We start from the raw sequence: 26,007 nt of genomic DNA on the forward strand, positions 1-26,007 counted from the left end.
TCAGGATTTTGTTTATTTTCTAGGTAAAAATGACAAGAGATTTATTTTATGACCAAATACTTCCAAAATTAATGACATTCCCATCAGCCTCAGCTGTACTTTGATTTTAACACCAATTGTTAGCATGCCAATATGCTTAATTAAACTGGTGAATATAATACCTGATACAAATCAGTACCGCATTTTGCAAAGCAGTGAGCTGCTAGCACGCCTGTAGAGTGTTTTAGAAAAGAATTGATTAAAATTTGTGCCTGAAATTCATAAAATAAAGCGGTTCAAACGGTGCAGTGTGAAGGTATTAGATCATGATGGGAGATATAGTTTGCAGAAAGTATTAAAATAAATAAAACTTTCTAAAATCCTTCCTATCGCCTTAAAAGTATTGAAAGTATGTTGAACTACTGTATCTCAGGTTGCTTATCCTGCCTTTTGACTATTTGTTGCCTTTAATTACTTATGTAGCCACCTGTTTAACTGAAGATATGTTGTAAATTAAAAGCATTTGTAAATGACTCACAATGCAATAGAAGAGTGTTTTATTGTTAAAATAACATTGATAACACAGTCATATTCCGCTTCGATCTAGGCTGCATGTAAGAAATTCTTACTGAGTCAGCCGTCAATGGGTCAAAGTGAACAAAACTTAAAAAATGTAATTACAAAAAAGAATGTATTTTCCATTATAAATAAATTTTGGACGCTTACATTGAAATAAGGGAGACAACTGCCAATAAGAAGTTATAAAAAACATTTAAAAAACTGAAATATTTCCATAAAACAAAAATGCACGTAACTGACAAGAAATGGCAGACAGGTTTTATAAATTTATGATTCCCAAGATTCAAATGCAAAAGGTATCCAACAGATCAAAAAGACACGGCGTCAACACGATGTACCTCGTACAGTTCACAAGCAGATATGATCCATTTTTAAAGTACCAGCTCCACCTTCAAATCTGACACAAACCATCACAAGTTCCCAAAACATGCTGAAGAAAACGTCCGTCATCCTCGATGATGGAAATGAAGCATCCAGAACAACAACAGGGAAAGAGCCAGTGGTAACAAAAAGTGAACAGTGGGAGCAAAATCGAACTTCATAGGGAATGATCAGTTGTCTCAGATTATCCAGTGTTTTCTAAAAGGTTAACAACCACTGCGTCTAGCCTATTTTACAGACAAAGGAGAAGGGCTTTCCTAAATCTACATACCTTGAGGTGTCATCACAACACAGAAACACAAGGCTACAGAGTACAGCAAAGACCTAAACTCCCTAAAGCACCACAGACCGACACTACTGACAGAAGCTACGTACACGGCACTGCTTTTAAAGACGCTACCACGCGATGGCACTGTCAGTTCGGTAAAGGCCACCGCACCCCCGCACCTGGTTCTGCAACAGTCACAGGTGTGTGTAGTGAAGTGTTCGCTGTCTGTTTTGATGGTTGGTGGCTACGTTGACTGAAGGTTTTAGACACTCAGGCTGCATGAATGCAATGTTTCCTACAGTTTAGGTAATATTTGTTCTCATAAGAAAATTAGGATCATCAAATCTACATGTAGGGTGTAGGCTGTCTGATGGTGGGGACACTTGAGTAAAAAAATAAACTGTAAAGTAAAGCGGCAACTGAGCAACATGAAAACTTGCTTTCTTCTCCTGTTGCCTTCCACACAACGCTGAATCTGTCCAACACGCGCTTTGAGTTTCACACCGACCATCTAAATGCTCAGTAGTTCTTCCAACAGATTAGTAAAAAGGATGTACCAAGATAAATGCTCCAGACTCAAGACCCCTTTGTGTTATTTAAGGCTAAAAATGAAAGAACACAGTCCGAATCCTCGTCCCAGCCCCCTGTGTTATCAAAGGCTAACATGAAAGTACATTCACTTTAGTTTTAAGGGGGGAAAAAAAGAGGTCAATTATAAAGTTGAACATAAATTTGTTTCACTAGCATCAATGCGAGAGCGTGTTTATCATCATGATAGTCACTGTAATAACAAAACCATCTCCCTCCAACCAAAATCTACACATTGCACAGTATTGACTTGCAATATAAACAACGATAATGATGCTATTTACAAAGTATCAACATGTTCAGTTATAGTATCACACATAATATCCTTTCAACAGGGGATGCTACAATGTCTATCAAATTGCTAAAGACTAAAATATGCTCTGAAAGCCTAAAATCTCTGTTGCTGAAGGATTTTCTCTAAATATACTGTCAAGTGGATTTTGACGAATATTAACACCACGTTCTGGAGCCACCGTGAGTCGTTTATTGTACTGTGTTGCCTTCCGGTATTGTTTAGTAGAAAATGAATCTGTGCGAACAGCAGGTGAGCACAGCTGACAGGTGAAACAGTTGCGTCAAATTTTGGTTTGCACTAGACCGTTTCACAGCAATGCGTCATGATACTACAGTCCAACGAGAAGCAGTTATCACATTATTCCGTTTGAATTCGGGGGAAATAAAAGGAACAGCACTGAGAGGCCGAGCAGTGGAGGCTGTGCTTAGAAAGATTCAGCTGGTCCCAGAACTACAGTGATCTGTTCCGACTGCTCCGACGCTCCAGCTGAACAACTCTGGGATATTCAGCATAAGGATTTGTTACTCTGACTTTGTAAAGTCATTAAGGTACAAGTTGATTCTCTCATTTGCAGGTGAGTCTGTGTGTGTGTGTGTGTGTGTGTGTGTGTGTGTGTAGTTTAATGAGACCATTAGGAATGGGAATGCAGCTAATTTAATGAAAGGGGATTGTTTAGTTCCTGAAAAGTTTTATTTATCCGATAATTTTCCACTTGTCCCTACTTGCATTCTGATGTGCTCACATATTCAGAATATCACAATGCTAACCTATAAATGATCAGTTTATAGGTTAGTGTAGATGCTGTAACAGAATCCATTCAGTTCATTTAGTAAACGTGTAATCATTCCCATTCCTAACTTATGTTTGCCATGAATGATAAAACTGCCGCTCTACTGTCCCGTCACCTCTATGACGTCGTCATCAGAACTACTGCCGCCGTTCTCTGCACTCTGATGCATGTCCTGCTGAGTCAGAGCGGCCCCCAACAGGCTGGAAGTGGGATTGTTGAAGTGGGAGAGGAAACTGGATGCAGCAGAGCTGGAGTTGGACGTGGGGAATCCCCCTGACCCGGAGAGGAGAGAGGTAGGGTACATCCTCGGCTCAGAGAGCAGCGACTGACTGTAGTTGAGAGGGAAGCCGGATGAAAGCAGTCCAGCCATGTTGGGATTCATCAAGTACGGAGGCAGAGACCCGGACGCCAGGGAGGAAGAAGTGGCTGCCGAGGCTGTAGATGACATGGGGATGGTGGTGGAAGCGGAGGAGAAGCCGGTCGGCAGAGAGGACGAGGAGGGGCTGGGAAGTTGTCCGTTTCCTGTGGCAGACTGTCTCAGTAGGTCCGAGCCTGCAGAGGGGAACATGGTCTGTAGGTCAGCCAGGGTTTGTCCCGGCGTCTGAAGGAATGACGATCCTCCGCTACCACCCATCAGAAGTGGATGACTCATGTGACCTAGGTTCCCCAGTAGGGAGGAGGAGTTCAGACCCACCGGGGGATAGCCGAGCCCACCGGAGCCCATGGACAGTCCAGGGAATCGAGATGCAGCAGAAGTGCGTTTGCCTCCCATTTGCGTGTTGCCCTGGCTTTCAGTACTCCTGCGCTTGCTGCCACGCATCTCTAAGACCGAGCTCAAGAGGTCGTTGCTGAGCTGCCTGTTGAGATCACCGGCCTGATTGTTTTGCGAACTGCCTTCACTCCCCGCTGTTATAGCCAGCATTTCTGACGGCGATGGCAATTCATTCCCCATGCCCGCAGCGGTGGCATCACCCGTGGATGAAGCGTAGCGGCTGAGCTCTCTGAGAATCTCAGAGCTTAAGGGAGAGGAGGGCCGCTGCTCCCCGTTGGGGGAGCCCCGCTGTTGATCCACAGGCGAGGAACAGCCATTGCTGAGTGGATGGATCAGGGAACCCTGGGTGTCTGTGGCGGAGAGAGAAATGCACTCGTGAAATGTCAGGAGACATGTACAGTGCCTCTGAATAATTTATGTTTGAAAAGGTCAACCCTGGAAATAAGATGGTGAAGCCAAATATGTCCTGGAATGTACACATGCTGTAGAAACTAATAACCAACAGTAAGTCCTTATAGTGTTTCCTCCTCTAAAACATTGTATTTAAGGTACTGAGGAGTTGAATGTGTACTCCAGATTAGGTATGTCACTTCCATACAGTTGGAGGGTTGTCAGAAACCATAAAATAAGGATAGTTTAAATGTGTGCAGCAGAAGTTGAGGTATCCTGACTTTCACTCCGTAATAACTGTCAAGCGCTCAAATCCCTCCAAATTGATGGTGTCTTCCATCAGACGCCTCCTAAATGCCCTCATCTTTAAAACTCCACATCTCCTGTTGTAAGGCTTTTTGTAGTAGTCTTTAAGTCTAAAGCCAAAACGGAGATAATCCTGATGACATCACTATGACATCATCAGGGTTTTTTTTCTGAAAGAACACACTAAACTGTTTTCACAGGTTGTATAGAAACTTCTCATGACAAGTAAACTGAACTTCATGTGTAAAAGAAGATCCCCCTCATTGTTGTACGACTTTAACATGATACAGCTGGAACCAAGATGAATAAATATGACTTTGTACCCCTTGAAGCAGCAGAGCCCCCGAGTGCTGGCCTACTGAGCTTTCCAGATCGAATAGCAAAAATCCTTCCATCGTTTGTCCTGATGTAGGTACCTGTGGTGGAGAATACGTCAAGTGATGGACTCGGCAGTAACTCAAAATGCTTTGTATGAAGAGAGAAATGACTGCGTTGCTGCAACTACCTTTCGATCCTCTGATGACATGGATGCTCTCGCCTGCACTAATTCGAGCTTGAATATCTGTTGTGCTGTTGGCTCCTGGGATTACAATATCTGTGGACCCAAAAAAAAAAATGGCAGCTGTTATCACCTGGCCACTACATGTCACAACAAATTATTCATTTTTGCTTCTATCGAAAGATGAAATAGTGTATTCAAAATGTAACATTTTAGGGTTGGTGTGACACATTCACTGATTTAAGCGTTTAAAATATTATACATTACCAGTTGAGGTGACAATTCTCTGCACATAAACACCGGCTTTCTGCAGGAAGTTGACAGGCAGGCTGCCGGCAGAGCTGGAGCCAGCAATGCCCATGCCGACCTGGCGAGGCATCATGGGGATTGGGGTTGACTGGATGGGCCTGACACTTGCCACAGGCTTGTCATCTGGCCGTGCCATGGGACGCCTGAAAATAGGAGGGCTGAACTCATAAGACGCTCTCTCACACACACACACACACACACACATAACAGTTTTGTCTAGTCTGATGGAAATTTTGAAAATAAACTCACGTAGAGCTACAATCTCAAAGAAAGCAACAAACTTAATGGTGGTTTAAATTCGGAAGCCTGTTTTTGCCAGTAAGCAGTCAGACTCCTCAATATGTTAGTGGAGGAAAGTGTAAATTGTAATGCATTGCATTACAGAATATCAGGAAAACACAGCTGGTTAGTTTGTGGTTGTAGCTGGGGAGCTAATGGTTCACATTGAAACAAAACATTAGCCTCTGTGAGCCACTATGCAAACAATTCAATTAGATACCTAAAATGAACGCAAGCTAAAATATGCAGTGTAAAACCCACCAGCCGCGTTGGTTGAATGCTGGTATGTTTGTGAGCGTCTGGTCACTGGTTGGGTAATAAGGGGCGTATGATGGGCGCGAGTAGGGCACAGAGGCTCGTTTCTCCTCCTCGTAGCTCTTCTTGGCGGCTCTCTTCTCGGCTTTGGTCAGTTTCGACTCCTTCCGATCCACCAGCAGAGACTCGTGATGAAAAGGTTGCTAAGGAGACAAATGGACAGAGGGAAATTAAATTACAGATCAACCGTCAGATTGGATTTTCCATGCAAGAGGCAGGTTGACAGACTTCTGCCCATATCAGATAGGTGACATGGCTGTGTAAGTAACACCCATCATGCAACTGTACCTTGGTGATGAGGTGTGGGTAAAGCTGACACGCTTCATGCATCACGATTTCAAATTGCTCCTGGGATTCCAGAGAAATTCTTCCAGGTTCCTCTTCTACAAAATGCAGCAGCGAGTCCACTTCCTTACGAGTGAAGTTCAGCACTGGGTTCAGGTCATCAACCACACGGTCTTTAGACAAACACACAGACACAACATTTTAAAAAGGTCCCATGCTGTAAAAACTGAGATTTGTATGTCTTTTTTAATACTCATAAAGCAGGTCTAAGTGTGAAAGTATGGAAACGTCCAATCCATGGACACACTGCTCGCATTTAGAAAATGTGCCGTGAAAGTAACGATCAGGATTTCAGTTGATTTCTTACCAGACATGCCCTGTTTGGAGACTTGTCGGTCATAAATCTTTTTCTCCAAGGTGAAATCACAGACGAGGCGGTAAATGTAGCAGGGCTTCTTCTGACCATAGCGGTACACCCTGCACACCGCCTGAGCATCATGACACGGGTTCCAGGAGGCATCAAACACAACCACGCGGTTGGCCCCAATCAGATTTACCCCCAAGCAGCCCGCTCTGAAAGGAACACAGCAAGTTATTGATAATATTTCCGCCAGTGAACACAGGAAGTGGGGAAAAATGATTAGTAAAAAAGAGAGAGCAGCGACACACACCTTGTAGAAAGTAGGAAGACCCATGTTTTGTTGTTTTCTGGGTCATTAAACTGATTGATCAGTCGTTCTCTTTCTGAGGCAGATGTACTCCCATCCAGTCCTGAAGACAGACATACATTAGCATGTCATACATTAACACTGAAGCACCTGAACGCGTCATGGTAATATTTTTCATTAAATACTTAAGATATTTGAGATTTTTAATCCTGGACATTTCTATCAAATTCTTATGGGAGATTTAAAAAAAAAAAAGACTCAAGGAATTGCAGCTAAATTGATACTAAATCAATAAAGACCATCAAAACTGTGAGGCTTCAGTGGTGATGACCACACTTTCTGCAGAGTTGCTGTTTGGGAGAGAGAAGCGAGAGAACAGAGAGAAGAGAGAGGACAGATTGGATGACTCACTGTAGTAATTGAGATTGCGAACCCAGTTTGGGTTCTGGGCTTCAGAGGAGGCGATGCCTGTCGGCATGGGTCTCTTTGCTAAGAAGTCCTCAATCACTGTCAGGGTGGACAAACTTTGACTAGAAGGGAAAGAGCAGAAACAGATAAGCGGTAAGAAAAGTACACTTTTGTATGAAATGAATAACACTTATGAAATAAAGTGACTGCAGTGTTGTTACTCAAAGTAAAGAGTTACTATTAATCAGTCAGATGTACTATGAAATTCCTGTTTACAGGAGTAACCTGGAAGAGAAGCAGAAAACCTCATACGACGTAGGAAGATTAAAATATGGATTCCCTACAGTTTGTAAAAACCTCTGAAAGCTCCAGAAGTCTGATCTAATAAACTGAAATGCAAAGTCAGTCTCCCTCGTCTCTAAGCCGCTTACTGGTCGATTGGTGGATTGGTAGTTAACACAATGTACATGAGACTTACCTAAAGACCAAAATCTTGTCTCTTCTTGCTACACACTCATCAATCAAGTGGAAGAGCAGAATCATCTTGGCAGAGTTCTCCAGAACTCCGGTGTGGTAGTTTGACATTATGCCCTTTGCCTGGAACATAGAATGTGGAGGTTGAATTAAGACCTCGGGCCTCTATACGGACATGACGACTAAGATTACATATTGGTATAGCAGACATATCGGCACTAAACAAAGTAGTAAACATTTCAATATTCAACATTTTACGAGCTTGAAACAAAAATCTAACAATAAGTGGACTCTTTTAGCAGTAAAACTGAGCAGCTTCACATTGACTGTCACGACATACCCATTCATATGTGATGACTTGATTGGCTCTTTCCTGAGAGACATTGACTAGCGGCAGGGCGTTGTTGACTTTGCTGTTGCTCGAGTCGGCCACTTTGGCTTTTAGGCCAGCACCCGGACAGCGGATGTCATCGAGGTCCAGGTCCTGCTCGTTGGCCTGATTCTCCTTCTGCAGGGCTTCATAGAGGACGTCTGGGTGATTCCAGATCTGGAGGGATCCGGGGGAAGAGGAAGGAGGCTTACTTGATAAAAAAAACCTGATTCATCAACTGTATCAGCGAAAAACCGGTTGGCCTGGCCCTTCCACCAGAAGCGTCTACCTAACAGCAAGGAAAGCAGCCTCACCTTGCAGCATACACAGAAGGCTTTGAGTGGGTTCAGACCGAGCCAGCCATTGTTCCCGGCTTCTCGAAAGCGTTTCATGAACTCGGTATACAGCGCCCTCTGAATGGGAGAGAGCCGCACCATGATCACATGCTCCTCCTTGGATGGAAGCGAGTCTCTCAGCACATCATGACCTCGCCTGTAACCCAGAAAAGCACCACAGAGATTATTGACAGTTAAGCGTTACCCAGGCTACTATGCTTTCTTTTCCACCATGATGTTCAGCTTTCTAAATCCAGCACTGACAGAACGTTTACCTCTGGACAAAACCCTCCAGCAGGCTGTGCAGCACGTGGCTGCGGTAGCGCATCAAGCGGCCGTCTTGAGGAGTGCTGTCCACACACTGCCCGTTCAGAATGGGCCGCTCAAACATGTTGCTGAATTCCTGACGTGTGCCTAAAAAGTCAGGCCTAACAAAGTCCACCATGCACCAGTATTCAATGAGGTTGTTCTGCAACGGGTAACCGGTCAGGACTACTCTGCGCCGGGAGCGGATGTTCTTCAGAGCCTGTGATGTGCTGGCGTGGTAGTTCTTAATGCGATGACCTTCGTCACATATCACCACATCTGGGCCAGGCCGCGCTATGGACCTTTCAATAACTGAAAAGACAAAAGGGAGGATTGAGGGAATCGGTCTGTAAATATAAATTACACTGTACATTTGTTTGCACTGCCTCCCTCAAACTAATGACTTCTGCCGACCTTTCATGAGTTCCTGCTGTCTATCTTCTTCATCCAGATCAATGATGATTGGTCCTGCTGGCTTCTTTGATTTCCTCTTCTTGCCCGTGACGAAGCTCTTTTTCATGGACAGCAAGCGGTACATCTCATAACCCATCAGCAACACCCCTCCATCTCTGGACCACTCCTCCACGACTTTGGCCCTGGCCAACGTCGTTCTGCAGGTCACACAGAGCGACGATTAACAGCTTAAACGTTTGACGATCAATGCTTAATCTTGCACACAACACGGCGTGTTACATACTTGTGCTCATCGTTGAGAATGTGAACTTTGAATGTGCGGCCTGTGACGAATGCAGGGTCAGTGTCAGGGGAAAGGGCTTCTTGTGGTGGGAGCCAGAGGTTGAACTCTGTCAGCCAGTTCTGGAGTGTGTTCACCTTTTATGAAGGAAAAAAAGATTTCAGAGGTAAATTTAATCAAAACAAGATAAGATTGTTTAGTCTACATATTTCTTTTGGCACTGTACACACTTGTACTACTCACAGGAACAATGACCAGCACAGTGTGAGCCTCAGTATTCATCAGTAGGATGTCAGTGAAGGAAATGACCTGCAGTGTCTTGCCCAAGCCCATGCTGTGAGCAAGGATGCAGCCAAAGCCACTGCTGGTCTTATACCGCTCCAGTGACTCAATGAGGTTATCATAGAGAAACCGGATTCCCCCGATCTTACAAATGAGGAGACAAATGTTTAAGGGTAAACAAGTTGGACTATGGGGTTATTCTGCTACTGAAGAAGGATGTTTTGAGAGAGATTTTGAACATACCTGGTGAGGTTTGACAGCCTTGGCCAGCTGTGGAGCAAGGTAAATGTCTTTCTCCTCTGCAGGGTGACTGATATTAACCAGCACTCGACCCTGGGCATCGGGCAGATTCATAGCATCGTTGATATGTGCCCCGCTGCTCTCCTCTGAGGCGGCGGTGCTATCTGCATCCTCATCGGCCGACTCGCTGCTTATCTGCAGGGCGTCCTCGTCCCCAGAACTGAGCTCAATTATATCTACGTCAACACAGGAGAAGTGAAAACTGTGTGAAATCACTTGGAGAAAAAATAAAGGATCACAGTTTCACATTACCATCATATATCTTACCATCTCTAATAGCAAGTGCAGGCAGCTCGGGGTCCACTATTTCATCTTCATCGCCACTGCTGTCCAGACAGATCACATCCTGCTTGATCAGGAGAGCCGGGACCAATTGAGACACTTCTCCTAAAATTGAAGCAGCGTCGACTGATGGAGAGACGGGAAAGTATTAGGATATAAAGCACCCAAAAGAAATGTCAAACTTCAAGACGGCTGGAAAAGCAGAGCTTCACAGTCACCTAGCTGAGAGTCTGGGACAGTTGAGGCTGCTGTCGGGAAGTCCTTCCTCTGCTGCTCCAGACGCTTCCTCCTGTCCATCTCCTCCTGTTGAGCAGCCTTGGTCCCAGCCTCCAGCTGATCCTCTTTCAGCAGCTTTCTGTAAGCATCAAGAAAAAGTTCAGTTTTACATGCCAACATTGAGCAATATACTGTTCTTGAGGGAAAATATCAAAACAGATAAATGTACCTGATATTCTTCCTCATGTGTATAGGCTTAGAGTGCTTGGAAGGTTTGGAGCCTTTTGAAGACTTAGAAGATTTGGTTAATTTAGAGGCTTTGTGTTTCTTTGTCTTGCTGGGAGGGGGCTTGCTCTGGCTTGAGTTTTCTGGGCTGGTTGGAGGTTGAGAACGAGAGGGAGGTCTGGAGGACGGGCGGGACGCAGGCTCTGGGGACGGCTCTCCGGAGGTAGTTGAAGCGGAGTCCCTGCCATCCTGAGCACCTTCTGTCCTGCTCTCTGCACTCGCAGGTCGTTCTTGAGAGAGAACATAGACAGTATTTCAGTTGATGTCTTCAAAGACTAGTTAGCACCAAATCCTTATCTGTGAATGCATTTGAATTATAAGAGGCACAAGAGAAGTTCATTTGTCACTCACCAACACTATCCTCTTCATCGTCTCCATCATTTTCATCCTCATCTTCCTCCATGTCGTCATTGTCCTCGTCATTGTTATCCTCCTCCTCCTCCTCCTCCTCATCCTCATTTTCCAAATCCTCTTCTTCACTGTTAAGGCTGGGCTCCAGGTCACTTTCTGAAATGGCCTCTTCAGACATGGCGTCTTACAAGGCTCTCAAAGTATTACCTACACACCTTCATCAGGAGCCCTGAAACAAAAAAAGACATCACATCTTAACCTTTCAAAAGTAAACCTCCTTATTGGACTGTCGATTAGTAGATGGACAAATGTAAACAGTATTCTCTAATCACTACATTAAAATCTTTGATTTACGACACACTGAACTCGACCGACTGATCTGTGACCTGAGAAACCTCTTGGATTCTTAGAATTGAAACATGTCAGATACATAATCTGACTACCAGACCATTGGGAGGTTGGTTTGTACACCAGGAGCAAACATCTCTAAAGTCACTTCTGTAATGAACAGATACTCACTGTTGATGTTAAAGATGTTCAAGAACTAGAGTGATAGGACTGAATCTTTGGCCCTTATTAAAGTAAGGGAGATCATTTTTGAATGAATTGTTGAGTTAACTATGAACAGGCCCAATTAAAAAGGACATTCCAGTTGAGGAAAAGTCTGTTTCCTCATTGTGCTATTGCATTGATTGTACCTAGCCCTACCTCTTCATCTCTGCAATGGTGAACCGTTATGCTAAATCAAGCCCCGACCCAAATAGGGAGAGAAGCACTATTCTCAACAAGAATGTTAATTTAGGCCGGACTGCTGATGACAAAAGCATGGACAAGTGTTTCAGAATCTCACTGGGACAAAAAAAAACGGATTTCTTAAAATATTCTTTGGATTATAAGAGGAATCGTTGGTAATGCTACTGATATGTAAACAAAATAAAAAAAGGTCAGCATCAACAACTCAGATGCTTTTAACTTGGTCATGGTGCTAAGAGATTGAGACTTCAAGTGAAGATAGGCCTGCTGCCTCCGAGTCCTGGTTCATTTGGCCAGATTATACAGAGAAGCAAATACTGGTAATACTGCATAACTAGATGGGAAATCCATCTCTAAAATTAAATAATTTTGGTTAACTTGCAGGCGTGAAGTCTGGGGTATACATTGTATGGAAGTTAGTCCCAATTGTGGTCTATCCAAAACAGGCTATTTTTGTAAGACTCCTACAGCCATCATACAGTATGTTTACATTTGTATATATCAAATACTGAATGTCGGCCATCTGAGTTCATAGTAGAGAAATGACTGGGTACTCATCAGAGCGGGATCTAATGTTAAATAGTCAACGTTAAATATGACGTGACACATGGGAGGGATTTGTCCCAGAGGCTTCTGAGCCGAGGATGGAGGCAGCTAACGAGTAGCATGAAGCTACTTCTGCAGCTCATCTGTTATCACGTTGTTGTTATTGTTAATTAACGTTAACATCAAACACCTGTCGTTAGTGGACTTAATGGGACTTCCAAAATGCATGCAAATGACTGCAAATAAATGCTAATGTTTCTCAGGTTGAGTGGGCAGACCAATATGCTAGCTAATTACACAACAATGAACGCAAATCCAAAACGCTAATACCACGTTAGCTGTTGAACTATACCTTGTCCATTAGTGGAAGCAAAACAGAGGGGCTGGTTGTATCTTGGGCTCAAAGAAAAGCAGCTTTCCTTGCCGAACCGACTGTTTCGTGGGCTGCCGTAACAAGATAACAATCTTACATTGTTTAGGTGTGAGGTTCACGTAGCTAATGCTAGCCTGAATTACAACAAGGCTAACGCTGTCGGTTAGGTACGACGCGCCAGTTGGATTCAAACATCGGGCTGTTGGTGGATCTTACCTTGCATGCAGCTTTGCTGTACTCTTCAAGAAACCTCGCTTTGCACACAACAACCGACCAATTAATTCGCCCAGTACGTTAACTGTATAAATTGAACTGATAAAACGTTGCTAATTTCCATTTTTTCCCCAGTGTAACCATTAATACCGTCCCCATACACGTATCGCCAAGTGAGGTTCCGGAAAGCCCGTTAACGAAGGAAATACAAAGCAAAAAAAACGTTTTAATGTTTTAACTTTTAATGTTTGCAACATGTTCAAGTCCGAATTACGTTTTGTGCTTGTTTTAGTAAATAGCATCTACCCAATCAGTATTCACTTTAATCCTGTAACATTACATTCATACAATACAAAAAACGTAAAAAAGTAGCATTTTGAATTTTGTTTACATGTCCATATGTTAATATGAATATTAAATATGCCCTAATTTATGAATTTGTTATATGGCAAGTTCTGAAAATACTGTGGAGCTGTATTGGACAAAAGTCCATGAGTGCGAACAATAATGACATTCAACTAATAATTTACTTAACCTTTAATTTGATTAGTATTTCACCTTCTCCGTTATTTCGAGTTGTTTAAATAAAACTACGAATGCATTGATTGACTGATTGACTGATTTATTTTGGTCTTAGTTCTGACAACAGGAAGTTGAAGAGAGGACGTGTTTTTGCGACCCCCTGTCGGATCTTGATGACGTAGTTTGTAGGCGGCCAATTTCTGTCTATTGTGTTTATCTTGAGCTCTCCACAGTTGTGTCGTGAATGGATACAACATGACCGTTTAAGATTATTACACCTCTTTTGGACATGGACTGGAACACATCTTAAAGATTAGTTCAGCTCGGCTCAAATGTGAAAATGAACAAAGGGTGGCTCGAGCTCGAGAGTGATCCAGGTAAAGACAACTCGACAAACAACACAGCTAACGTTACCCATCGTTAGCTTCCACATACATCCAGATGGACAGGTTAGCTTTCCAAGCAGCTTCACTTATTAAGCGTAGAAAGCAACTTAAGTCCAGTACAAGATAGAATCGCGGTTGATAATAATATGTATGTCTATTGTCAACTGTTGAGCAAGTTGATGGAGCGAGTAACCTAAGGCAGAATATGAGGAGGATTACCGTTATTAGCTAAAATAATAACGTTAAATTCGTCATTCATGAGGTTTTCTGGTGTGTTCTATGTTATTTAACCATAAATAAAATGTTTGATGATTTCAGGACTCTTCACTTTGCTGGTTGAAGATTTTGGTGAGTAACGTTTGCACATTTAAAATAGCTAAATCCTGTCCTGGGGGCTAGTAAAGCCAATTTAAATGAATATTGTATTGTGTATTATGTAGGTATCAAAGGTGTTCAAGTAGAGGAAATCTATGATCTTCAAAGCAAATGCCAAAGGTACGTCATTTGTAACCTGCACATGTCTGTTTGGTGAACAATAGTTGTGAGTAAATCAATAATGAAACTCTTGGCAGATAAATCAGGTAATCCCATCCAAGCTTGTATCTGAATACACAGTGTTCATTTTCTTACACCCTGTTGAACTGTAGAATCAACACGTGAACAGTGTTTGATATGATTTTATTTTTTAGCCCCGTCTATGGCTTCATCTTCTTGTTCAAGTGGATTGAGGAACGTCGATCCAGGAGGAAAGTAAACACTTTGGTGGATGAGACTTCTGTCATTGACGAGGAAATTGTAAATGATATGTTCTTTGCTCATCAGGTAAGTGTTTTGCTTTGGCATTTATTGTAGTTATTGATAAGTATTTTGATTACTGAGCAACTGATCTGTTTTTGAAGTCATAAAGCCTTTAGCTGAGCATGAGTCATGTTATCAGTATTAGATTAGATTAGATTAGATGTTCTTTATTGTCACCTAAGGGAAATACATTTTTTTCATTAGTGCTGTTTATAATGTAAATACGATGCTCCTGAACAACTTTCATTCTTCGTCAATAATCATAAACAGCCATTTAACATCACATTAGATAACAATTCTTTTAGTAATTTTAGTTACTTTTTCATTCAATTTGTAAAACCGAAATGGCATTCGTACCTCATCTGGCCTCAAAGTCATTTGTGAAAATTATTTTGACTATTAGCCACAAGTATTCATTTTAAATTGGATGAAATTATGAAAAGTGGTACTTCTAACCAGTACATTTATTTTTGTGTTTTCATAGAATGTAATATATATATTGCAAAATATGTACATTAATATCTAAAATTGAATGAAATAGTTCTGAAAATGTTTTGTCCTAATTGTAAGAAACTGTTAAACTGCTAAAAAAGAAGCTTGAATACAAATATATATGAAACCAAAGATCAAAATATTCAGTATTAATGAAAGGACAGACCGTGATCTTATATCCCAACATAAGGATCGATTATTCAACTGTACAAAGTAGAAGTCACAAGATATTTTTCTGCTTCCAGCACTTATAAATCATGTCTTGTAACAATGCCATATTCTAACTCTGACTTGTGTTTATGCTGTCATTTATGTATCCAGCTTATACCAAATTCATGTGCCACCCACGCTCTGTTGAGTGTGCTTCTGAACTGCAGTGGCGTTGAGCTCGGCACCACCCTTAGTCGCATGAAGGCTTTCACTAAAGGCTTTAGTCCAGAGGTAAGATGTTTCTCACACTCACTCATGTATCTGTGTTGTGTTAAGTGTAATTTAATCGTGTGCATTATATTTACATTTTTATTTAAAAATCATTTTTCAGCTTTTTCTTCGGCTGTTACAGTCTAAGAAATCCTAGGAAGTTGATAAAAACTAAATATGTGCTGGGTGGAAATGAATAAGGTCATCGGAATCTATATTTCGCAAACGCATTAAATATAAAGAACAGACAATGAAAAAAAAAAGTCCCCCAAGAGCATTTCCAACTAGTTTTTCATTTGTATCAACATTCTCTCTGCATTAAAATGCAAACGTACACGTATATATATACACACAACATATATATTATACAGTATGAGGGTAACCGATCACATCTCTCTCCCTCCTGCTCACCCACTGTCATGTTTACATTTTGATTTTGATGTATTTTTCAGAGTAAAGGTTACGCAATAGGAAATGCCCCAGAGCTTGCCAGAGCACATAACAGCCACGCCAGGTAGGTTACAGTCAGTGGTTCCTTTTTAACAATTTCACATCTCTTTGAAAAATAATCCTATTTGATTGGTTGACTACACTGTGAGAGATGTCCGGCTTTGTACATCCATCAGTTTCTAAAGCTCTCTTACCGTGTTTCTATGGAGACCGGAGCCCAGGCACCTGCCGGAGAAACAGAATGGGATCAGTGCAGTGCGCACTATGGAGGCCTTCCACTTTGTGAGCTATGTGCCCATCAAAGACCGCCTCTTTGAGCTCGACGGACTCAAGGCTTACCCCATTGACCACGGTATGAGAAACACAGTCCTGTGATTTGTAGCATTTTAGCTGGCATGGAAGCACTGAAAGTTGGCATGAAGGCTGAGCATATGTCGACAAGAGGTTTGTATTGAATTCAAGAGTTTACCTATTGTTATTTATGTTTTATCATTGTTGTAAGCAGCTTTTATCCAGTGTGTGGCCTGAAATCCAGCCTCATTCATATTGTTATGGAACTCCTTGTTATGACAAATTTGCTATGAATTGCATTAACGCATAAATAAAGTATAATATTCGACTGTATTTCAGGGCCTTGGGGTGAGGAGGAGGAATGGACCGATAAAGCTCGGCGGGTGATCATGGAGAGGATCGGACTGGCCACTGCCGGGTGAGTCCTGAACCAGTTAGCTCACGCAGCGATAATTCTTCTTCTTCTTCTTCTTCTCATGCTGTTGCTCTGCTCTTTCTTAGTGAGCCGTACCATGACATTCGCTTCAACCTCATGGCAGTGGTGCCTGACCGCAGGATGAAGTACGAATCCAAACTGGAAATTCTGAAGAGGAATCGACAGACTGTTCTGGAGGGTCTACAGAAGGTCAGGAACTACTAGATATTTCCTCGCCCGAAATAGAATACAAATATATGAGTGGTTGTGACCTTTGCTGCAGCATGTCATAGTTGACACTTGTTTTGATTACCTAATGAGGTATTGCTTGTAATTGTTTATGCTTAGCCTTTTTTGTAGTATGAGATATAAGATAACGTGATGGGGACGATATTTAGCCAAGCAGGATCTCCTCGGTGACGTCTACTGACATGTTGTAAAATATCTTTTGAATGTTGTCGTGCCTTCAGATGATCCGGCTCACTCAGCCCGAGCTTGTCCAGGACAAGAAGCAGCAGGAGTCTTCCTCCGTCGATGATAACACCACTGCGATCAAGAAAGAGGCAGATGTGGAGCCAGTTACATCAGTAACAGGTACTTAAGTTGGCTTTATTTCCCCGGCCTTTGTTCAAATACATCCTGTAAACATTCTACTGAAATACACCGACTCTCACATTCGATTCAGTGGACGAGTCAGGAGATCAGTCTAAGGACGCCCCTAGCCCCTCAGGAAACGCTAAGGTCATGGGCAAACCACCAGTCCCCACAGGAGGAGGTCCCCAGCAAGTCACCAGTCCCAACCCCATCGTTCCACGGCTGCCTGCCTTCCTGGACAACCACAACTATGCCAAGTCTCCAATGCAGGTAAGAGCCGAAGTAAAGGTCCTGGCTAGTGTGTGTGTGTTCTGCAGTTTCTTCACCAATTTTGGCCTGAAAGGATCTTTGTCGGAGGATTTGGTTGCATTGTACAAAATGCAAACCCACTATACTGTTAACTAAAAGCCCCGTTGTGTGATTTTTTTTCTCTGTTCCTGTTGTTAAGGCAGCTTCAATTTAAAGTCATGTTAGTTGCTGCAGAAAACAGATGATACAAAAGATTCTCTGATTAACAGGAAGAGGAGGATCTCGCTGCTAGAGTTGGCCGCTCTCGAGGGGCAGGGCCGGCCAAACCCCAATACTCCGACGATGATGAGGATGAGGAGGAGGAGGAGGAAGTGACTGGTTCAGCAGGCACATCCAGCAGGTTAGCATTGTAATGAATATATAGGTGTAATTTATTTCTATGTTTATGACTTGACTGAAGGAAGCTAAAGCTCTTTAGATTCTTTAGAATCTTTTTTTAGATCCTGTTTTTGAATTTGTCGTCATTTAGGTTTCGACGGAAGGCAAGTCTGCGATCACGACCAGGGCGGACAGGGACTGGAATGGAGAGCCAGATTGCCCTCACTGTATTGGCTGAGAAACTGAAGAAGGAAGCCCAAAAGAAAGATGCCCTAAATACACCCCTTTCTGTACGCACAGAAGGGCGCACAGGAGGCATTTGCATCACATCTGCTTCACAGCCTTCCCCCACACCCAGCAACGAAAGCACCGACACGGCCTCTGAGATTGGCAGCGCCTTCAACTCCCCGCTACGCTCCCCCGCACGCTCCCAGGCTGCCACGCGGCCATCCAGCCCAGTGGCATCCCATCTGTCTCGTGTGCTGTTTGGAGAAGATGAGATGCTCAGGCTAGACTCCAGACATAACCGCGCCGTAAGAGAACTGGGTCCCTCCGTCAGCGCAGCCTTGTTGCACCTGCAGGAGGATGGAGTCATCTATGCTCTCCCTCCATCTGGTGAGTGCAAGAGGTCCTTACTGTTGTCCGTGTTGTATACAAAGGGGATTTTAAAAGCCTCTGTTGAAGCGAGCATTTTAGTCTATCCCTTGATAATCACAGAACAGTCAGAGATTATTAATCATCATAGACAATAAGCGTAAACAGGACCTTTTAATCAGAATAACATACACTATTTTTATTAATGGATTGTCTGAGTCTAGCTCATTTTCATAGATCGCTACTTTATCTCTTCTCTGTGCGGTAGATTTGGCTGCTGATGGCACAAAGCGGCCTTGCACTCTCGAGAAGATAAAAGCCGAAGCAGAAAAGGAAGGCGTGAATGAGGGAGACGAGGGACCGTCTGTGGAGATGAAACAAGAGGAGAGCAAAGATGGAGCAGAGGTGAAGCCTAGCAAGGAAAAGTCCAATGCTACGGAAACTACGGCAGACAGCAAGCCCCCCGGGGAGAAGTACTCTCCCAAAGTAAGTCCAAGGATTTCATAGCGTTATGACTGTAATATGTGCCTTGCTATTTTTATCAGCCTGCCAATATGTGTTTTTGACATCACATTTCTTCCTTATGCTGCCAATAAGGAAGTTGTTTATAAAGCTGTATATTAAACAACAAACACACCGAGCGGTTAATCTTATTCCGTCTCTTGCAGGAGCTGCTTGCACTGCTCAAGTGTGTGGAGGCCGACATTGCCAATTATGAGGTGTATCTAAAGGAGGAAGTAGAAAAGAGAAAGAAATACAAAGTAGGTTTTGTTTACCTGGAACCAATCCAAATTTTGGTGAGTGCGACATTGTTTTTGTTGGCTTTTAATCAAAAATGTGTTTTCATTTGATCAGATCGATGATCAGAGGAGGACCCATAATTACGATGAGTTCATCTGCACCTTTATATCAATGCTGGCCCAAGAAGGTAAATATCTCTCTCTATCTATCTATCTATCTATCTATCTATCTATATATATATATATATATATATATATATATATATATATATATATATATATATATATATATATATATATATATATATATATATATATATATATATATATATATATATATATATATACCCTTTCCATTAGAAAATACATTTAAACCTTTTAAAGTTCCGCCTATCTCCCTGGGTTCTTTGTGGTGGATCATTAGTGACCACATGTTTCATACCTCTCCATTCACATCACATCATATTTATGGATATTGTTGTAAAACACATAGAGGGCCACCTTTTTCCTCTTTACCAGCGTAACACAAAATACAACAGGCATGTGTATGCATGTCCCTCCTAAAAAGAAGAAATAAAAGACTAAAAATAAATACCATTTTATCCATTACACATTTGTACAATCCTAGTTACATGCTAAAATCTGTTGTTTTGTTGTAATTTCTTTGCTCCTTCACTCACTCCGGCTGGGTATCTTCTTCAGGCATGTTGGCCAGCCTTGTGGAGCAAAACATCTCCGTACGTCGCCGTCAGGGAGTGAGTATCGGCCGGTTGCACAAACAGAGGAAGCCTGATCGCAGGAAACGCTCCCGACCGTACAAAGCCAAGCGCCAGTAACTTCAAGCAATCACAACTTCTGTAAGAAACCAAGCAATCACCACAGAGAAAATGAAATGAACGCAATCCTGAACCTCTGTTCTAACGGCAGTCTAGGGTTGTATTTTAGTCTGAGCCGCCTCTCTTTCATCAAATCGACCATGTGTTTGGTTAGTTCTTATCATTTATGTATATATGTACCACCATTTTAGTCTCAATGTAAATTTTCTTCTTTCTTGTGCCACTGCTATTGACTGTTTGTAAATATCAAAAAAGGCATGTGCCCAATGGTGTGTTGAATGCTTTTTTGTATCTGGCAAAGCATTCATTATTATTGAAAGACCTCTACAGTCTTATGGTCAGTTTAGTATGTTAATAAATATTCAATTTGGTAACAATAAGTTGATCTTTTCTCAACTGCATCCCTTACCCATGTTTTTACGGTGCCAATGAAGTATTGAGTGTTCTGACAAAAGAAGGCGTTTTATTCCTCCATAGAATTTCAGTTATAATCTCTTCACTTCTTCTCTTGGTAATTCACTTTGTAACATAAAAAAAAACATCTTTTAATCACACTCTTGAATGTTTTTTCAACAAAGGGTCGCCTGCTGTGTATGAATATCTTTTGAGGTCCGGCAAATGGAAAACACGCTGTTATTTTTGTTATTTTTGTACTTGAAATGGATCTCAAAGTGAGTGAATATTAAGTTGGATGTGTGATCTTGTATGTTTTTGTACATATGTAACTGTTAATTGGCTCTCCACTGAGTTCAGTTGTTCTGTGTGCTTGCCGATTCATACTACAATAAAGTCAATAAAATGTCTTGCTATAATCAAGATTCCACTCTTTTTTTTTTTTTTTAAGTTTGTGGGTTTAGACTGGTTGATCCAGGATTATAGTATTTTATATTGGGGTAGGATTCCCACTCATAGTACAACAACATGTTTACCAATGTTGTTGACTCATGTGTTACAAATCTTCGGTAAACAAGATCAGGTTTATCGATCTAAGTGTTTTGTTGTAGTGACAGTTGGTGTACACTAGGGAGAGCAATCCTTCAGGAGCAAGTGGGACCATCTCAGAATCATCTCCTTTACTAAGCTGTAAAGAGAGATGGTTCACAATAAGATGGACTGCAGAGGGGCTGTGATGTACATGTGTATTTAGATGCATATGTTGTATTGTTAGTGTGTTTGTACTGGTGTTATTTTATAATAATTATATATTTTCCAGAACAATTTCAGTTTTTCTCTTACAACAGTATTTTATTTTAGTTTATTTGTAGTAAAATACAGTAGAGCTACAGTTCATTTTTTTTCAGAATGAAATAACATTTTCACATCAACCAAATTATTAAACAGTCTTTTGTCACATATAACATAATTTGCCACGAGTCAAAACCATCAAACTTAACATGAATTTTTGATTCTCTCTTGCCATGAAAAGTTGTTTATTTTATTTTCCATCTGACACTGTCGGTCTTTACCACACATTTGAGCACTAATATGATCAGAGTGGTCGAGTACACACAGTAGAAAATACCCCTCACCCACACAGTTGTACATGCTGTAGTGTTATGTCACCATTGTTTGCTAGTGATTTGGTTTAGAGACACAGACCAAGATCTGTGGGTTTAGGAATGTCAGATCTGCAACTAACTGTTATTTCCATTATGAATTAATCAATTTTCACTTGTGTCAATTAGTTGTTTATTCAATTGGTTTAAACTACATCAGATAATAATTTTTTTGGTAAATGGCCACCATTTTCAGAATTTCCCCAAACCCTTGCTGCTGTCCAAACAGCAAAAAGTATTTAGTTTAAAATTGTAAAAGACCAGAAAACCAGCAGTATATTCAAAATCTGGAACCAATAGGTATTGGCCTCTTTGCTTAAATTACTTATACGAATATCCCAATCGATTATCAAGATATTTGCTGATTAATTGTCCAATATATTAGGCGATTAATAGTCTTAGCTTTACATCATTTTGTAATTAAATAATGAGTAAGCACAAATAATTTGTAGTGTACTGTGGACCTCTTTCAGGCTCACAGGAACATAAATGCAAATTATGGACAAACATAATAACATTTCAAACACATCATGTGTGATGTTGCTGGTCATTTAGGTTAAACAAATGGTCCGTGAGGGACAGACGTGGATTAAATGAGGGAGGTCCCAGTGGTCTCCAGTCATGTGCCTCAGTGGGCTCAGAGCTATTTGCGTGGTTACTTGAGATAACCGAGCCTCGTGAACGCGCACGTACGAGCCACTCGAGTTCCCACCCATTGCGTCAGCGCGCTCCCTCACCCTCTCCGTCAGCGCGCGTGCTCCGTGCGGGATGCTGAATTGTAGGTGATGATGGCGGAAGGGGAGCAGCACTGAGTTTCATCTGAGTTTTTACCACAGCTGTAGAACCATCTACAACATCGTTTCTCTCCGTCGAGACCTATCCCGAGGCGATGGGGAACGAGGCCAGCATGGAAGGGGAGGGACAGGCGGGACAGCCCGGCCCCGCCGTCCCTGCAGCGGGGGCTCCGGCTTCCATTTCAGCACCACCGGACTCTGGACAGCTCATCAAGCCGAGCAATGGAGCGCCAGCCGGAGGAAGTGGGGCTGGACCCGGGCCGGGGATTAACAGGTAGCCGCTATAGCTAGGACGCTTCTCTGCCAAACTGTGGAGAGAAATCGGGGAAGGCTACACGGCAGCGTGGCGTGTAGGCTACGGTAGTACATCTGTACGATGTGGAGCATAGATAGGCTTTAGGATCAACCGACTGCGTGGAGATAGACCTGAATGGGTGCTTAATTATTTATTTCAATATCCCTGTCAACACAATTCACCACCCCGTTTGAGACCCATTTCTGGCTCTTGACAGCACCACCCTTTTTACTCAACGTCTATTTGGGTCGAAGTCACATTTCGTAACGCAATGCTTTCGATGTAGAATCAATAGTACGCGAATGCAGCTTTGAAACGCTTCAGTGGGGATTTCTACGCCCGTTTTCACGGTGTCTGTCCTCGGGCATCAGCAGCTAAGTAACATGAATGAATGAGCGACATTTTCCTCCTCATAGTGAGGCACTGCCAAGTAAATATGAATACTTCGGAATGGGTCTCACAGATATTAATGTCCCTCATAGCTTCAGGTGATGAATAAATTAGAAATGTAAATGATGCAAAGTGCAAGCTGCATCTCATGTTGAATGGCTCTCTCGGTTCCATTACGGGTTGATTTCCTGAACATGCCTCGACATGAAAACCAGCAAATGAGAAGTCATTCTAATAAATCACCTTCCTGCTGGTGTGGATTGTTGTAGAGGGGATAGGGGGGGGGGGGGGGGGGACAATGCTGCCGTCAGACGGCGTCACTGTGAGCACAGCACCGTAACGCATATGTGCCATATAGCTGCCTCACTCATCACATCTCAAACCAAATCAATATGCAGCCAGTGGAAATGGTTTTCCACCACTATGCCACTACACAGCACAGAAAATGAGGTAGTTTCTTCCGGAAGAGTGGTGTTGCATCTCACCATCAAAGAAAAAAAAAAATCCAGACACTGAGCCCAGACACATTAACAGTTATAGCCTTACATAACAGTGTTATATTATTTTGGCAGTTGCATGTGAAAACTCGATTGTTGTGCTATTAGAAGGCAAAATGATCAGATAAATATATTAGCCTTTACCTAAATCCAGCCCAGATCATTAGTGTTTAACCACATGTATAGCCTGTAGGCCTCGGTCTGTGTGTGGGAGGGATTACCCTTCCAACAAGATCTGATATTGCCTTAATTACACAGTTCAACAGTTGCAAACCTGAATACGCACATGCAGAGGCACAGCTGTGTCTCGGATGTGTCACACCGGCTGACAGTCTCTCTGTACTTGCCATTTTAGCTTACCAACCATGAAGATGTATGTGGTCATTCATGATTCATTCAATTCTAAAATTCAAGCCGGTTCTTTGAGAAGTCTGTCTTGCCTGATTCACATCATCAGACACGGTGATTGTAAGGTGTAGTGTGGAGCTGTATGTACGTGTTCTGCCACTGTAACTAGAACATGGTACAGGCCTACCCCTGACCATGTTGAGCCCTGTCTGTGTTTCTATTTATATGTTTTATATTGACTGTGGGGCAGGTTTAGAGGCTCCTATGATGACCTCATGATTCTTTCATATCTGGTTTTCTCTCTGCTATCCACCCTGATGCATGTGTCTCAATGGGATGTGGAGTTCTGAGAGACAGAGAGGGTGAGAGAGAGAGTATATCATATGGCTGATTAAAATGGGTTTCTTAAGATCAGGGCCCCCACGTTCAGTCTGAATTTTCCCTTAAAATACTCTTCCACAAAGAAGTTGTGAGAGTGTAAGAAACAAAGAGACGGTGGCTGTGTTGAGACTGTAGATAGGAGACTTTCATCCTAATTAAAATGAGTTGCAGCATTTTATGAATTTGCCAATTAATATAAGTGGGCACATAATATGCTATACAGTACATATATATAAATTCATCGCTGTCAAAGAGCTAAATCTGAGCCCATGTAGGAATCCATGTAGCTATGGGAGTCACCCTACCCTTCATCTCCACAAAGCACCACAATAGTGGTTTTCTGCATTTACCAGAACAGCTATGACTAAGTGCACAGTCATCCTGACTTGATGACCATAACTGAGAAGCCTTCGCAATTGTAAAATATGCTTCCTTGTGTTGAACGCGTGGTCCAGATATCTTCTGTGTTTGCAACAACGTGCTGCATGCTGCTATATTTTCATCTCACTGTTTTCTGGCTGCACTTGTTCCTTCATGGAATAGCATATGTTATGAAGGGCTGAGAGCTACTATGTAAATCATTAAGCAATGTAAATCCAAATAAATCAAAAGTCCATTACAAACCTGAACAAAGCTATATTCATAAAACCCATGAACATGATGGATACGGTCGTGTTCTTCTAAGACAAAGTGTGCACACAGAATGCCCTCATAATTAATTTACCTTCATGAAAGCACTGTTCACTGTGCAGCCGACACACACCAAAGGGTTATCACAACTCAAACAAATAATGCAAAAGCCGTTCTTATTATTATTTCTAACATAACAACAGCCATAGGCTTGAGAAAATGAATGGCTACCTATGAGTCATTGACGGTGTAGCATTGTTTTCCAAAAAGTGACGTTACTCTTTAATTTAAACACCCGTGAATTATTATCTCTTTCACGAGGATAATGCGATTGGTTGTGTATGTGCGTCCGCGAGTGAGTCAGTGAGTGAATGTGCACTACTGTGGCCAGTTTTAGCCGCATGCGTGTACGTTATATGTAGGCGGTTAAGCTGACTAAACCAGTACAACACATTCTCCTCAGTACGTTGCATTATCTCAGACTGTGCGGTCCATCGCAAATATTCTGTGACTAAACTATAGGCTCAGCTGAACTCTGCCCAACTTTCATTTACCTCTCTGCGTATTTTGGCAGAACCAGCTCTGTGGTTGGTGAGTTAGAGGCAGACACATTGGTGCAGCTAACCCCGGTTTGAGACACAGAGCTAGGCAAAAATATTCAGGCCAAATAATACAAATTACATATTTACTCGTTTTGTAAATCACAATCAAAATATGAACGCGTTATTGTGTATGAAAGTGCAAAGAGATTGGAAAGAGAAAGTCAATATAGCAATGTAAAAGGAAGGTATTCATTCTGGCTACCATCTCCATTTTTACTATTTTAACTCGGGAAACAGATTAAAAATCTTTCTTTAGGTGCAGTGGACACAACATTTTTTATTCAGACGGTTTGAAAAAACTCTCTGAAGTTTCTGGAAATACCTTCAGAGTGTTGTTAAGCGACCTTCTGTGTTTTTAAAAGATCAGCAGGTTTATATATTGTTATGAAATCAAATGCTTAGCTCCGTGACTTGAATATATCGGCAATACACACAAGGCATTAACTGGGGCTATAGTG

The 26,007-nt window shown here is 42.1% G+C and overlaps 3 protein-coding genes across 4 annotated transcripts in view; 2 read left to right on the forward strand and 1 right to left on the reverse strand.

The window, feature by feature from the left end:
* Positions 1–123: 123 nt before the first annotated feature.
* Positions 124–13,036, reverse strand: rad54l2 (RAD54 like 2). 2 transcript variants are annotated; one of them, XM_079186584.1, is made up of 23 exons: positions 12,895–13,036; positions 12,658–12,749; positions 11,007–11,235; positions 10,600–10,885; positions 10,373–10,509; positions 10,140–10,280; positions 9,816–10,048; positions 9,534–9,716; positions 9,294–9,427; positions 9,011–9,207; positions 8,566–8,908; positions 8,270–8,447; positions 7,926–8,132; positions 7,590–7,708; positions 7,115–7,233; positions 6,707–6,806; positions 6,403–6,608; positions 6,039–6,208; positions 5,697–5,893; positions 5,115–5,299; positions 4,854–4,943; positions 4,672–4,764; positions 124–4,002 (listed from the first exon to the last, which is right to left on the reverse strand). In XM_079186584.1, the coding sequence occupies exons 3-23, from the start codon at positions 11,182–11,184 to the stop codon at positions 2,981–2,983; spliced, it is 4,518 nt and encodes a 1,505-aa protein (XP_079042710.1). In that variant the 5' UTR covers positions 11,185–11,235; positions 12,658–12,749; positions 12,895–13,036; the 3' UTR covers positions 124–2,980. The 2 variants fall into 2 exon arrangements, with proteins under 2 accessions (XP_079042710.1, XP_079042709.1); XM_079186583.1 differs by lacking the exon at positions 12,658–12,749 and having other exon boundaries at positions 12,895–13,026.
* Positions 13,037–13,636: 600 nt separating this feature from the next.
* bap1 (BRCA1 associated deubiquitinase 1) lies at positions 13,637–20,868 on the forward strand. Its single transcript, XM_079184448.1, has 17 exons — positions 13,637–13,790; positions 14,118–14,147; positions 14,240–14,294; positions 14,489–14,621; positions 15,411–15,530; positions 15,962–16,023; positions 16,169–16,311; positions 16,590–16,668; positions 16,752–16,875; positions 17,136–17,259; positions 17,351–17,529; positions 17,778–17,908; positions 18,038–18,501; positions 18,749–18,966; positions 19,149–19,241; positions 19,336–19,408; positions 19,923–20,868. The coding sequence occupies exons 1-17, from the start codon at positions 13,754–13,756 to the stop codon at positions 20,054–20,056; spliced, it is 2,199 nt and encodes a 732-aa protein (XP_079040574.1). The 5' UTR covers positions 13,637–13,753; the 3' UTR covers positions 20,057–20,868.
* Positions 20,869–22,501: 1,633 nt separating this feature from the next.
* bsnb (bassoon (presynaptic cytomatrix protein) b) overlaps positions 22,502–26,007 on the forward strand; it is a gene marked incomplete at both ends in the record, with an annotated part of 54,435 nt that continues 50,929 nt past the window's right edge. The window contains one exon of the mRNA XM_079184249.1: positions 22,502–22,680. Coding sequence (XP_079040375.1) covers positions 22,502–22,680 — 179 coding nt within the window. The remainder of the gene's footprint in view (positions 22,681–26,007) is intronic.

The sequence above is a fragment of the Pholis gunnellus genome, assembly GCF_910591455.1.
Source record: "Pholis gunnellus genome assembly, chromosome: 3".
NCBI classification, from domain to species: domain Eukaryota; kingdom Metazoa; phylum Chordata; class Actinopteri; order Perciformes; family Pholidae; genus Pholis; species Pholis gunnellus.